We start from the raw sequence: 13,030 nt of genomic DNA, 5'->3' as shown, positions 1-13,030 counted from the left end.
ATTGTTTACAACGATTAAGTCCCCTGATCCATTGGTGCACCATAGTCCAGGTGGCAGTGTATAGAAGTTCATAATTTGGTCATACACTGGAAGGATTTTGCCTCCTAGTGTTATATTGCAGGATTGCATACATTCCCAACAGAATACACCATACCCCATATACATTACCCCTAAATGCCCCCCCCCCCATTGCAATAGGCCATTGATCGTGCTCCTCCATAGTCATAGGAGAGGGGCACATCCATATTCCTTCCCTGGATATACAACTGCTTAATGTGATGACAGTCCAGTTTACCCCATTCCAGCCCCCCCACCCCATCACATCTATTTCCTTGTGGCTCCCAACGCGCTCCCCCTTCCCTAGTTACTCCCATAGAGTTCAAGGGGACCACCTTATTTGCATTTCCTTCCTATGGTATCATAGTAATAATTACACAAGAACTCTCCTCACAGGTCGGGGATGTTATTTTCCAGGTAGATGGGTATGTTTTTGCAATTGTGGATAAATATGGGCTAGCCTCCCAATTTAATACTGAAGGCCATTGTTCTGACCAAGCATCTATCATAATATCCATTAACATTATTAACTGAGCATTTTGAATACCTACACACACTTCTCCCCATGTTAATCTTCTGAAGCCATCCCAACCCATGTCACCATGAGTTAACTGCAAGTTTAGCTCTACTGCTCTCTTCCACCTTGTGACAACTGCTGATAGTTGCTGTGCCATTAATTCATTAATTTGTTGTTGAAATCTCACATTTTGTCTTACTAATTGTTTGGTTACCCACTCGTCCCCCAGATTCCATGTACCCAGCATAGTGTTCCCTGGTGCCCACAATCCCCTTTTCCGATGATGATTCCAGGTGTGTCCCCTCACCGACCCATTGAATTGTTGTTTCAATCCTTCGATGTACATACTACAATTAGGATGAATTTGGTCCACCCACCATTCCTTGGGGTGTCCCACCCCTGGAACAGAGTGAAAGGACATGTCAAAAAGTGCTGGCTATACCTGCTCCCACAATGGCTTCCATACATTTGCTCGTCGGGGAATATTCTCAGCTCCAGGCTGTGGCCACTTTAAATTTGGATTCTTCCAACTTGGCATCCATATCACCTGCAGGGTTACAGTCTGTAAAATGGTTAACTCATCGTACCCCCAGCATCCCAAAGGGGATTTTATGCCCAATGTAATATGTACATAACAATCACACCCTCGGGGATTATCTTCAATGGAAGTACCATTGGGGTTACATATGGTAACATCACACCCTAAATGTGGAGCCCTGTTTTCCCAAGAGGGTTCATTTGCTCCAGGAGAACAGAGGGTTATATTCTTTGGACCCTCTGTAACAAACCAAATAGCTGGGTAACTGTGTTTTCCACTGTGATTAATCATGGCAGCACCCAGGGAGTACCATGCAATATTTCCTGATAAATTTGATATTCTCCACTGGGTTGGGATTTCCCAATCTAATCCATAAACCATATATCGACACTGCCAAATTCCTGTTGGCATATTAGTGATACATCTTTCTATGGGGAGATTCCCATAGTCTTCATTTGCTTTATTACCACAGGTTGCATGTGTAGCCGTCCATGTATTTCCTCCTTTTGACACGTCACATCGTGGGATCTGAATAGAATTTGTAAATGTGACAATTGTGATTAGCACTAGTAATTGTTCCAGCCAAGGCCAGGGAGTTTTCATCCTTGTCTCCTTTTTGAATTAACATATAATATACACATAACAAAATTTACACGTCCCCTTTCCCAATCCCCTGTTTGTACCTTTTTATTTGTGTGCAGTGAACCCACTCCTGTCCTCCATTCTCTGTACCCAATAATAGCAGACTCTGCCCTAATTGGTCAAGGACAAGATAAGGGCCCTTCCATTTAGGAGCTGGGAATGGATGATGTTGACGTGGAAACTTGTACATCACTAGATCTCCCACCATGGGTAGCTCACGCTCCCCAGGCAGGTCATACCATGCTTTGACTCTTGCTGCTCCTTGCTTGTCTCGCCAGGCCACCGCCTGCTGTACCTGTTTTACATGGTCGATTAGAGTTAAAATCCATTCTAATGTTAAGCTGTGTGTAGTGACTTCCCCAGGTACTGGGGTAAGTAGATTTTCCCACCGTTCCATGGGCCTTCCCATGAGAGCCTCAAATGGAGAAAATCCTGTGCCCTTTGATTCTCGGGCCCTTATTCTCATTAAGACAAAGGGCAGTAACTGTGAACAGTTTTTTCCTCCCATTTCCACTCCTTTTCTTAGCTCACTTTTAATGATGCGGTTCATGCATCCCACCTGCCCCGCAGCCTGGGGGTGATAAGCAATATGGATTCCAGTGAGGGCCGATAGCTCCCCTAACAGATCTGACTGGAAAGCTGCTCCTTGGTCTGAGTCAATCACCTTTGGGACCCCGCAGCGAGTGAATACCTCATTTACCAGTATTGCAGCAGTTACCCGGGCAGTTTGATACTTTGTGGGGAAAGCTTCCACTCACCGGCTGAAAGCATCCACTACCACCAACATGAATCGGTTTTTCCTGTGATCTGGTGGTAGGGGTCCTGTGTAATCAATTTGTATTCTTTCCCACGGTCCCCTTGGGGCTTGTCTCATTAATTCTCCCCTCAGCACCTTGTGAGGTGGGCTGTGCCTGGCACAGTCCAAACAACGTTACAGATGTGATTTTAAATCAGCTGCCATTCAGGGCCACCAGCACAACCTTTTTAAAGTTCTCAGTGCCTCCTCAAACCCGGGGTGTCCCCCTGCCAAGCTCCCATGCACCCAGCTTAAGCTATCTGGCTTCCCTGAAGGCACAGCATTACTGCTCCCTCAGCTGTTAAGACACACCAAATCCCTTCCATTAGTTCCACCTTTGGCACATGCCTGTCCCCAAGTTTCATGATGCCTTCCAGTCCTGGGTCAGATTCCTGCAACTCTCGAATTCGCCCTCCCCGATCTGTATCCATCCTGTTTCTTGTTATCACGGCTATAGGCACATTCTCTTCTGGCTCCCAGGGCCATGGGGTGCCTCTGTTGCAGCCCGCTTGGCCTCTGCGTTGGCCAGATTATTTCTCTTTGCTTGGGGTCCTGTTTTCTTGTATGCCTTCACCTTTACCACACTGATCCGTGTAAAACAGTGACTCAGCTCCTCCACTCGCTTCCACCAGGTAGCATGCTTGATTGTGGAGCCGTCTGTTGCCCTGACATGATTATCTGCCCACCATCTCAGCATTAATGTGGCCTCACGAAATACATCATCTGAATCTACCTCTACCCAACATTCTGGCTCAAATTTGGGATCCACTTCATTTAAAGCTGTTAGCAAGGCTGCCAGTTCTGCCTCCTGAGCTGACCTTGCTTCTAATGAGAAACCAACGGTGCTGACTCTCTCCTTTCCTCTGATTCCCACAACAGCTAAGCCTGCAGTTTTATATCCCCCCCGATACCTACAACTTCCATCCAAAAACCACACCAGTGTCCCCTCCTTTATCTGGTTGGGGTTAGCCGCCTGAAACACCTGATGTTGGGTTTTACCTGGGCTGGCTTCACATTTGTGTGGGGTGCCAGCCAGATGTAATCCAGCTACCCAGACTATGGGTTTCTTTAACACCTCTGCTTTAATGTTTTCTGCCCATAGAGCCAGCAACCATTTGGCAATATGCTGCCCACTCACGGTCCCTGTAAGACAGTGTGCATGTTTAACAGCCGCAGGGGGTCGTGCCCACATATCTATTCAGGAGACACCATCACAGGGCCTAATAACATCAGCCACACTATCAGAGGCTCGTTCACCTGCACATCTACCAATGTGATATATGCCATCATGTGCCAGCAATGCCCCTCTGCCATGTACATTGGCCAAACTGGACAGTCTCTATGTAAAAGAATAAATGGACACAAATCAGATGTCAAGAATTATAACATTCATAAACCAGTCGGAGAACACTTCAATCTCTCTGGTCACGCGATTACAGACATGAAAGTTGCAATATTACAACAAAAAAACTTCAAATCCAGACTCCAGCGAGAGACTGCTGAATTGGAATTCATTTGCAAATTGGATACAATTAACTTAGGTTACCTTGCATAATGACTTAGCCTCTCCCAGTCTCTATTCAAGCCTATTTCCCCTTGTTTCCCCCCCCCCCCCGACATTCTTGTTAAACCCTGGATTTGTGCTGGAAATGGCCCACCTTGATTATCATACACATTGTAAGGAGAGTGATCACTTTAGATAAGCTATTACCAGCAGGAGAGTGGGGTGGGGGGAGGTATTTTTTCATGGTTTGTGTGTATAAAAAGATCTTCTACACTTTCCACGGCATGCATCCGATGAAGTGAGCTGTAGCTCACGAAAGCTCATGCTCCAATCAATTGGTTAGTCTCTAAGGTGCCACAAGGCCTCCTTTTCTGTTTGCGAATACGGACTAACACGGCTGCTCCTCTGAAACCTGTTCCACCCTCATCACCCATAATTCCAGCACCTATGCCACTGGGTTGCTAAGTGACTTTGGCTAAGCCACGTCCCCCTCCCTGCCTCAGTTTCCCCAGCTGTGAGATGATGGGGCTGTGGCTGATCCTTTATCAGAGTCTGGCTAGGGGCAGGACCAAGGGGGGGGCAGGACCAAGGGGGGCGGGGCAGCCCTCCCCACGGAACTAGGGGCACAGCTCCGCCCGCAGCGAGCGCCGGCTCCTGCCCAGCCACGAGACGCTCACCTGGGAGACAGACCCCGCGCATGCGCATGGGCGGGCACGTGGGACGCCCCGCCCATCTCCATGGTGACGCAGACGCGCTTTACGGCGGGACGCGCAGACCCGGCTCGCCGCGGGCCCATGGAGGAGCCGGGCTGGAGCTCGGACACCGGCGGGGCGGTGTATCGGTCCCGCGACCCCGTGCGGAACCTGCGCATCCGGTCAGGGCCCGGCCGGGCTCCCCGGGGCGGGGCGGGGCGGGGCGGGGCCTGACCCTCAGGAGTGGGGGGGCGAGCCCTAGGCTGGGGGGAGCCGGGGCGAGCCCTAGGCTGGGGGGAGCCGGGCCCGGCCCGGCCCCCGCGGGGCGCTGCTGCCGCACAGCGGGTTGGTGCCCCTGGGGTGGGGCCCAGGCGGGCGGCCCCTGCTCCCCGCGGCAGAGCCCCGGGATCTTCGCCCCTGGGGCAGGCGGCCCCTCCCGCCGCTGGCAGCGGACAGTAGCTGCCCCTCCGCTCCCTGGCCGCCGGGTGACCCCTGCCTTTTCCTCTCCCCTGCCAGGGCTCGCATCCAGAGGGTCACTTCCACCAGCCTGCTCCTGCAGCAGCTCCAGCAGCCCGCTGGCCGGCAGGGGAAGGAGCTCGTTAGCCTGGCCGCCTTCAGCTCCCACCCAGCGGCAAGTAGGTGTCTCATGGCCAGCGCCTGTTCTGGTGCGGACCCACCTCGCAATGGCCATCTCAGGTTTCTGCCACTGTACAGGAGCCCTGGGAGTAAGAGGCTAGAGATGGGGTTGCATCCCTGACCATCTTGGCTAACAGACTTATCTTCCATGAATTTATCTAATTCTTTTTTCAACCCCATTATAATTATGGCCTTCACAACACTCCTGGGCAACAATTTCCACAGGTTGAGTGTGGGTCGTGTGTTTATTTTAAACCTGCTGCCTATTAATTTCATTAGGTGAAGCCCGGTTCTTGTGTTATGTGAAGGGGTAAATAACGCTTCCTTACTCATTTTCACTACACTGTTTTATAGACCTCTGTCATATTCCCCCTTACTCATCTCTTTTCCAAGCTGAAAAATCCCAGTCTTTTAGATCTCTTGTCATAGGGAAGCTATTCCATACCCTTAGTCATTTTTGTTGCCCGTCTGTACACCTTTTCCACTTCTGGTATATCTCTTTTGAGACGAGGCAACTAGAACTGCACACAGTATTCAAAATGTGGGCATACCATGAATTTATATAGTGGCATGCTGATATTTTCTGTCTTATCCCTCTCTTAATGGTTCCTAACATTCTGTTAATTCTTGCTTGCTGCTGCTTATTGAGCAGATGTGAAGTGAAACCCCCTGGTTGGTTTTTACTTCTCAACCCAGAGACCTGTAGAAAGCAAATCATAAATGAGGAAAAGTAAATTCCCTTGGAATAACTAAGTTGGGGGTTCCTAAACACTTCAATAGCATGAACCATGGGGATGCTTTCCCTACCATCCACTATCAAACAGTTTTCTGCCCATCTCCATCTGCTATCTCTTAACATCCCTGTTACAGCTACAGCAATTGCTTATCTGGAAAAATATTAGGATAGGACTTGTAAGGAGTTGCATTTGTAGCTTCTTTAATGCATCTGGCAAAGATGAGAAGGAGCTGGTACAGTAACTACTTAGTTTTCAGTGGCCTATAACTTGAGAACTGATTATCTAAGCTAGTGTTTGTAACACAGCTAAGGAAAGACTCTGACCTGTCTGTGTCACTTCTACTCTCCCCTTGCAGATCTAGTCCACTCATTCATTCCCCAATCCTGGGAGGGGCTGGTGGTATAATATTTTTGCCCCCCCACTGCTGCCATTGATGCTAATGGCTGCACTATCCCTCACGAAGGCCTGCAGGAAGCTGAGTGTCAAACTTCTTGTTCATTAGGTGCAGGTGACTTGGGAATCCCATGTATAGCAAGGCTGCTAGCTTCTGGATTCCAGGTCCTGCTGTTGAAACAGAAGAGAGGATGCTGGCAGGACTGTTGTGCTGCACAGTGCTCTTTGCTGGGGGGGAAAGAGGCACAGGTGTGAAGAAGTGACCAGCACCCTTTTGTCTTTCAGGTGGCTATTGTCCTGATGATGAAGAGAAGGCAGTGATTGGCTGGCAAGAAAAACTCTTCAGCCAGGTGAGCAAATGGAAGGCTGGGAGTGACCCTTTGAGTGGCAGATAATACTCAGAATTTCACAGCTGGGTAGTGTAGTACCCTATTGGAACTAATGCAAGGGGCCCTGGCTTCATCTCCAGATCCCAAAGAGAAATGAAGGGCCTGTTCCACTTAGGGTATGGCTACACTTACCCTTTAAAGCCCCAAAAGTCCCCTTTTTGCACTAAAACCATGGGAGCGTCTAAACTAGTTAATGATTTTTTGCTGTGAAACTCAGAAGTTTCACCACAAAAAGAAAACCACCTTCACAAGAGGCGTACAACTCTTCTGCTGTTCTTTTTGCACTGCTATGAAAGTGAAGACACGTTCTAGCAGTGTAAACGCCCTTTGGCCTCCAGAGGATAGCCCATAGTTTCAGAAGTTTTAGAGTGGTAGCCGTGTTAGTCTGTATTAGCAAAAAGAACGAGGAGTACTTGTGACACCTTAGAGACTAACAAATTTATTTGAGCATAAGCTTTCGTGAGCTACAGCTCACTTCATCAAATGCATGCAGTGGAAAATACAGTGGGAAGATATATATATATGCACATGCACAGAGACCACGAAAAATGGGAGTTGCCATACCAACTCTAACGAGAGTAATTGATTAAGGTGGGCTATTATCAGCAGGAGAAAAAAAACCTCTTAGTGATAATCACGATGGCCCATTTCAAACAGTTGACAAGAAGGTGAGAGTAACAGTAGGGGGAAAATTAGCATGGGGAAATAGTTTTTAGTTTGTGTAATGACCCATCCACTCCCAAACTTTATTCAAGCCTAATTTAATGGTGTCCAGTTTGCAAATTAATTCCAGTTCTGCAGTTTCTCATTTGTCTGTTTTTGAATTTTTTTGTTGAATAATTGCAACTTTTAGGTCTGTAATTGAGTGTCCAGGGAGGTTGAAGTGTTCTCCAACTGTTTTTTTGAATGTTATAATTCTTTATGCAAAAGAATAAATGGACACAAATCAGATATCAAGACTGTCCAGTTTGGCCAATGTACATGGCAGAAGGGTATTGCTGGCACATGATGGCATATATCACATTGGTAGAGAGGTGCAAGTGAATGAGCCTCTGATAGTGTGGCTGATGTGATTAGGTCCTATGATGGTGTCCCTTGAATAGATATGTGGGCAGGGTTGGCAACGGGCTTTGTTGCAAGGATAGGTTCCTGGGTTAGTGTTTTTGTTTTGTGGTTGCTGGTGAATATTTGCTTCAGGTTGGGGGGCTGTCTGTAAGCAAGAACTGGCCTGTCTCCCAAAAAATGAGCACTCTGGCCAGCATCTCCACTGCTCTGACACACGGACCTCCCCCTCTCCCCTGTAAGCCCTGGGAAGTTTGAAGCGCCTTTTCCCTTTGTTTGTAAATGTGGCGGGGAAAGCAGCCAGACAGCATTTTTTTTTTTTTTTAAACCTCCTATGAAGAAACCAGGAAGTAATGGAGCTCCTGAGACGTGAAGCAAGGCAGCATGGGGCACTGAGCAGGGACCCAGAATGCCTTCTGCTCACCCCCTGCTTCCCACAAGACCTATAGAGAGCTTCACTGTGGGATAGCTGCCCTACAGCACTGTTCTCAGGCGATGGAAGTGCTGGTAGTGTAAACACTCTGACAGCTGAGGAATTGAATGAGTACACAAACCAGCACTTTACTTTCATTGGTTCCCTATCACCGGTGAAACTTACAGTGCAAAAACTCTAAGGTTAGACATACCCTTAGATATGGCACTCGCTGATACAATTCAAAAGGGGTCTGTGTTCTCTAACCTCATGTGGCGACTGTAGTCTTGAAACACGAGGAGAAAATGGAGCATGTTTCTGATCTAGAATTATCCCAGCTGCTTTCCTGTGCCATCTCATCCATGTCTGTAGGGGATGAGTGGACAGTACTCATAAAAGCTGTGGAAGTGACTCTGAACCAAGAGAGAGAAACAGCATTATGGTTACTGTCTGTCCAGGATCCAGCTCCGGGAATAGCAATCTGTGGCCCCATAGCTACAACCACAGCAATCTTAAACCCTAATCCTGCAAACAGTTATGCATGTGAGTAGCTTTACACACTTGAGTGGTCCATTGGTAGTCATATGTGTAAGTAGTTGCTGATTTAGGGTTTAAGTCTCGTAAAAAAATTAAAATAACACAAACTAATTACTCCAATATCACATTAAAAGCAAACATGGTCATTCTGGCAGGTTTATTATTTACAGACCAATTTAGAGGCAAAAGATTTTTTGGAAGAAGCAAAACAATAAGAATGCAGTTTGATTTCCATGAAATCTTGTGTGTCACTGTGTGCAGAAAATCTTTAATGTTTCCTTGCAACTAGTGCAAGTGACCACCCTCTATTTACATATTTAGCCACAGTGAATTCCTTTGAATGTTAACCAATTGCTGTGTAGCCCTTACATTCCATACTGATCTCATCCTGTTTGGAACTGTGTTTTATTAAAAGGGCTCTGTAGCAGAGTGCTGACACACCAGCACAGCACTTCTTGCTGAACATGCAGGAATTAGTTTGATTCCAGCCTCCAAGTGCCTCCTGCTGGCTGGTGTCTTCCTACTGGTATCTGCTTTCTCTAAATCTCCACCACTTGTAGTCCTTCAGGCCCCACATCACTCCCAGACCCCAGTGCCGCTTATCTTGGGGTGCTTCCCCACAGCAGTGCCCCCACACTCTGGGTCTCCCCCCCCAGAGGGGCCCCAATCCCTTATACCCACCTTGCCTCAGTGACTACTGCCAGTCATCATCTAGCCCCTTTTCTCAGGGGCAAACTGCAGTCTGTAATGGCCACCAGAAAAGGGGTTGGAGCTGCTGCCTTTCTAGCCCCAGCTGCCTCCCTGCAGCCCTAGTACCTCCCCTGGCCTTTAGCAAGGCCTCAGCCTGGGGACTCCCCAGGCCACAGAGCTCCTCAGCTCTGCCTGTCCTTCCCTAGCCCTGGTCTGCCTCATGTACCCGGCTTGATCTCCCAGGCAGCTTGGTCCTCTCTGCTCCCCAGCTGGAGCAAGAATCTTTCACTTGCTCAGCCTGCCCTTTTATCAGGGCCAGCTGTGCCCTAATTGGGTGCAACCACACCTGTGGCTGACTATCCAAGCAGCCTCCCTTGGCTGCTTTTAACCCCCTTTCTGACTGGAGCGGGGTGACTGCCCCACTACAGGCTCCAACTTAATCTTCACCCTCCAACTGTAGGAGGCCCCCAATTTAATACTACAGAGATTTTATGCAGTCTATCTGATTTTAGAGAGTAAAGCACCAGACCTACCTAAAGGCCAATCCTGCAAACACATATGAGCAGCTTTACTCAAGCAAGTAGTCCCACTGATATCAATGGGATGCCCTGCATGAGTCAGGTTACTCATGTATCTGCAGGATCAGGCCTCAAGTACTCCCAATATAAAATTTGTAAGGACCACCCCAAAAAAGTGGGCATATAACAAGGAGTGACAGGATGAAACCTGACAGGGAAAATGGAGGCTAAATGCAGAGCACCACTACCTGGCAGGGAGGTGTGTCGCACTGCGGAATCACACCCCAGGGGAGTGGGGGATGCTGGATCTTTTGGTGCACACTAAAAATGAAACCAGACCAAGCCCAGGAGGGAGTGGACATGTCATGGGGGGTGGGGGGTTAAAGGTCAAGACTGAGCTACAGATGCTAAGTGGGTTTTGTTCGTATTTCTGTCACTGATTGTGTGTGACCCCAGGCACACGCTATTTAACATCTTTATCAGCGATGTGGAAGAAAACAAAGCCATCACTGCAAAGTTTGCAGATGACACCCAAATTGGGGGAGTGAGAAATAGTAAAGAGAACTGCTTGGTAAGCTGGGCACAAGCAGACAATATGTGTTTTAATGCAGCTAAACATAAATGTATACATCTAGGGAACAAAAAATATAGTGTATACTTACAGGATAGGGGACACTATCCTGGGAAGCAGTGACTCTGAAAAAGGTTTGGGGGTGGGGATTGATAATCTCTTAAGCTCCCGGTGCAATGTTTTGGGCAACAGGGGTAATGCGATTCTTGGATGCATAAATAGGAATCTTGAGTAGGAATCGTAGAATATCAGGGTTGGAAGGGACCTCAGGAGGTCATCTAGTCCAACCCCCCCAAAGCAGGACCAATCCTCTATTTTTGCCCCAGATCCCTAAATGACCCCCTCAAGGATTGAGCTCACAACCCTGGGTTTAGCAGGCCAGTGCTCAAACCACTGAGCTATCCCTCCCCCCCAATAGAATAGAGAAGTTCTTCTATCTCTGTATTTGACACTGATGTAACTGTTACTGGAGTACTGCGTCCAGTTCTGTTGTCCATAATTCAGGAAGAATGTTAGTAAATTGGAGAGGGATCAGAGAAGAGCCATAAAAGATTATTAGAAAACATTCCTTATAGTTATAGACTCAAGGAGCTCAATTTATTTTGTCTAACAAAGAGAGAGTCTGTAAGTACCTTCATGAAGAACAGACAATAATGGGCTCTTCAGTCTAGCAGAGAAGGTATAACATGATCAATGGCTGGAAGTTGAAGCTAGACAAATTCAGACTGGAAATAAGGTGTTCATATTTAACAGTGAGGGTCATTAACTACTGGAACAATTCACCAAGGGTCGTGGTGGATTCTCCATCGCTGACCATTTTTAAATCAAAATTGGATGTTTTATTAAAAGCTCTGCTCTAGGAATTACTATGAGGCAAGTCTCTAGCCTGTGTTACACAGGAGGTCAGTCTAGACAGTCCCTTCTGGTCTTGGAATCTAGGAATCTATTAAACTCATGTCAGCCCCTGAAGGATGGACTAGGTATGCTCTAGTTCAAACAGGAATTATTTGGAGAAGATCTCTGTCCTGTGTTGTGCAGGAGATCAGGCCAGGTGATCCCAGTAGACCCTTCTGGGCTTGCATTCTATGAATCTCTGACTAGGTTGGAAGTAAGGCTGGAGGTTGGGATTTTAAAAGGAACTTAGCTCCCTGAGGATCCTTTAAGAATCCCAGTCTAAAGGCCCTTCCTGTCTCTGATCTCTGCGATATGTTTTATGCCAAAGCAGCCCTTATATTTCTCTGTGCTGTTCTCAGTTTGAGGTGGATCTGTACCAACATGAGTCAGCCTGTCAGACCCCCTTGGACCGGCAGTACCACCAGGAGATACTGAAGCTGGAGAAGTCAGGAGGCCGGAAGAACTACCGCATCTTCACTTACACGGATCATGACCGATTCACCAACCTGGAGGAGGTACCTGCTCTTAATTGTGCCTAAGCTGCTGCTGTCTGTGCAGTGGTAGCTCTCCACATGGCCAGGTCTTCAGTCTTTAGGAAAGAGGGATACGTTACCAGGTGGTGGCTCAAGGAACTGAAGATGAGGATTGTGAGAGGCCAGCTCAAGGGCAGCATAATACATTTTCATGCAAGACACCTCCAGCCACTGTCCCAACTCCAGGCTGAGTTCTGGGCCTTTCAGAAAGATGCACGTTGAAAGTCTAGAGAAAGCTGTCAAGAGTCCAAACTCCACTGTCTGTTCCCTGTTATAATGGCCGCTGCCATAACACGTAGAGTCTCAAATGTGCCCTGTTCAAAGAATGGAGGATGGATTGATAGCACTTTTATGGCTAAGATCAGGAACTGGGCTCTCCCCTAAGAGGGGAGCCAGTCAAAGGCCCTCCCACGTTCACTTTGACTTTGGATCAGCTGAGAAGGGTGCTTTGTGTGCATGTGTGGCTGTGGACACATGTATGTGCCTGTTCCAGGACTGAAGTCAGGTCTGCCTGCAGCTAGGAAAGGGGAAGGAGAAATCTCTTGTGGTGTGAATGCCCCGGCCTTTCCAAGGGGAAGGAGAGGCTCTGTCTATAACTGTAATAGTTCCACTCCCTGCCCTCTCTTCCAGCACTGTCAGAAAGTGACCAGCTCAGAGCAGGAGGTGCCTTCGTTCCTGGCAGAGAGGATGGCCAATTTAAGGAGAAGAAGGCAGGACCACAGACCAACGTAAGTGCAGAGAAGAGCTCAGAGCTCACTTAAGCCCCGCCTCAGAACTCACTAATGCAAGATTGCCAGCACCTGTGCCTGGGGAGTTTGAGTACCCCTGCCCGGGGAAGCTGGTGGTGTGGATTTCAGCATGGGTGCCCCCAAGGGTCTGGCTTCTGGAGCCTGGGATTGTGGCTCCTTGCTC

General features: G+C 48.1%; 1 protein-coding gene across 6 annotated transcripts in view; it reads left to right on the top strand.

The window, feature by feature from the left end:
• Positions 1 to 4,797: 4,797 nt before the first annotated feature.
• MKS1 (MKS transition zone complex subunit 1) overlaps positions 4,798 to 13,030 on the top strand; it is a 64,492-nt gene continuing 56,259 nt past the window's right edge. For 5 of the 6 annotated variants that reach the window (XR_012155396.1, XR_012155397.1, XR_012155394.1 and 2 more), the window contains exons 1-5: positions 4,798 to 4,928; positions 5,263 to 5,381; positions 6,798 to 6,862; positions 11,945 to 12,100; positions 12,749 to 12,846. Coding sequence is in view for 2 of the 6 variants with exons in the window: in XM_073315459.1 (XP_073171560.1) it covers positions 4,849 to 4,928; positions 5,263 to 5,381; positions 6,798 to 6,862; positions 11,945 to 12,100; positions 12,749 to 12,846 (518 nt within the window). In the remaining 4 variants the exon portion in view is untranslated. The remainder of the gene's footprint in view (positions 4,929 to 5,262; positions 5,382 to 6,797; positions 6,863 to 11,944; positions 12,101 to 12,748; positions 12,847 to 13,030) is intronic. The other variant, XM_073315460.1, reaches the window with a different exon arrangement.

The sequence above is a fragment of the Lepidochelys kempii genome, chromosome 17 (genome assembly GCF_965140265.1).
Source record: "Lepidochelys kempii isolate rLepKem1 chromosome 17, rLepKem1.hap2, whole genome shotgun sequence".
Classification (NCBI taxonomy): Eukaryota; Metazoa; Chordata; order Testudines; family Cheloniidae; genus Lepidochelys; species Lepidochelys kempii.
The sequence above is the reverse complement of the archived record's forward strand: the minus strand, read 5'-3'. Positions and strand labels throughout refer to the sequence as shown.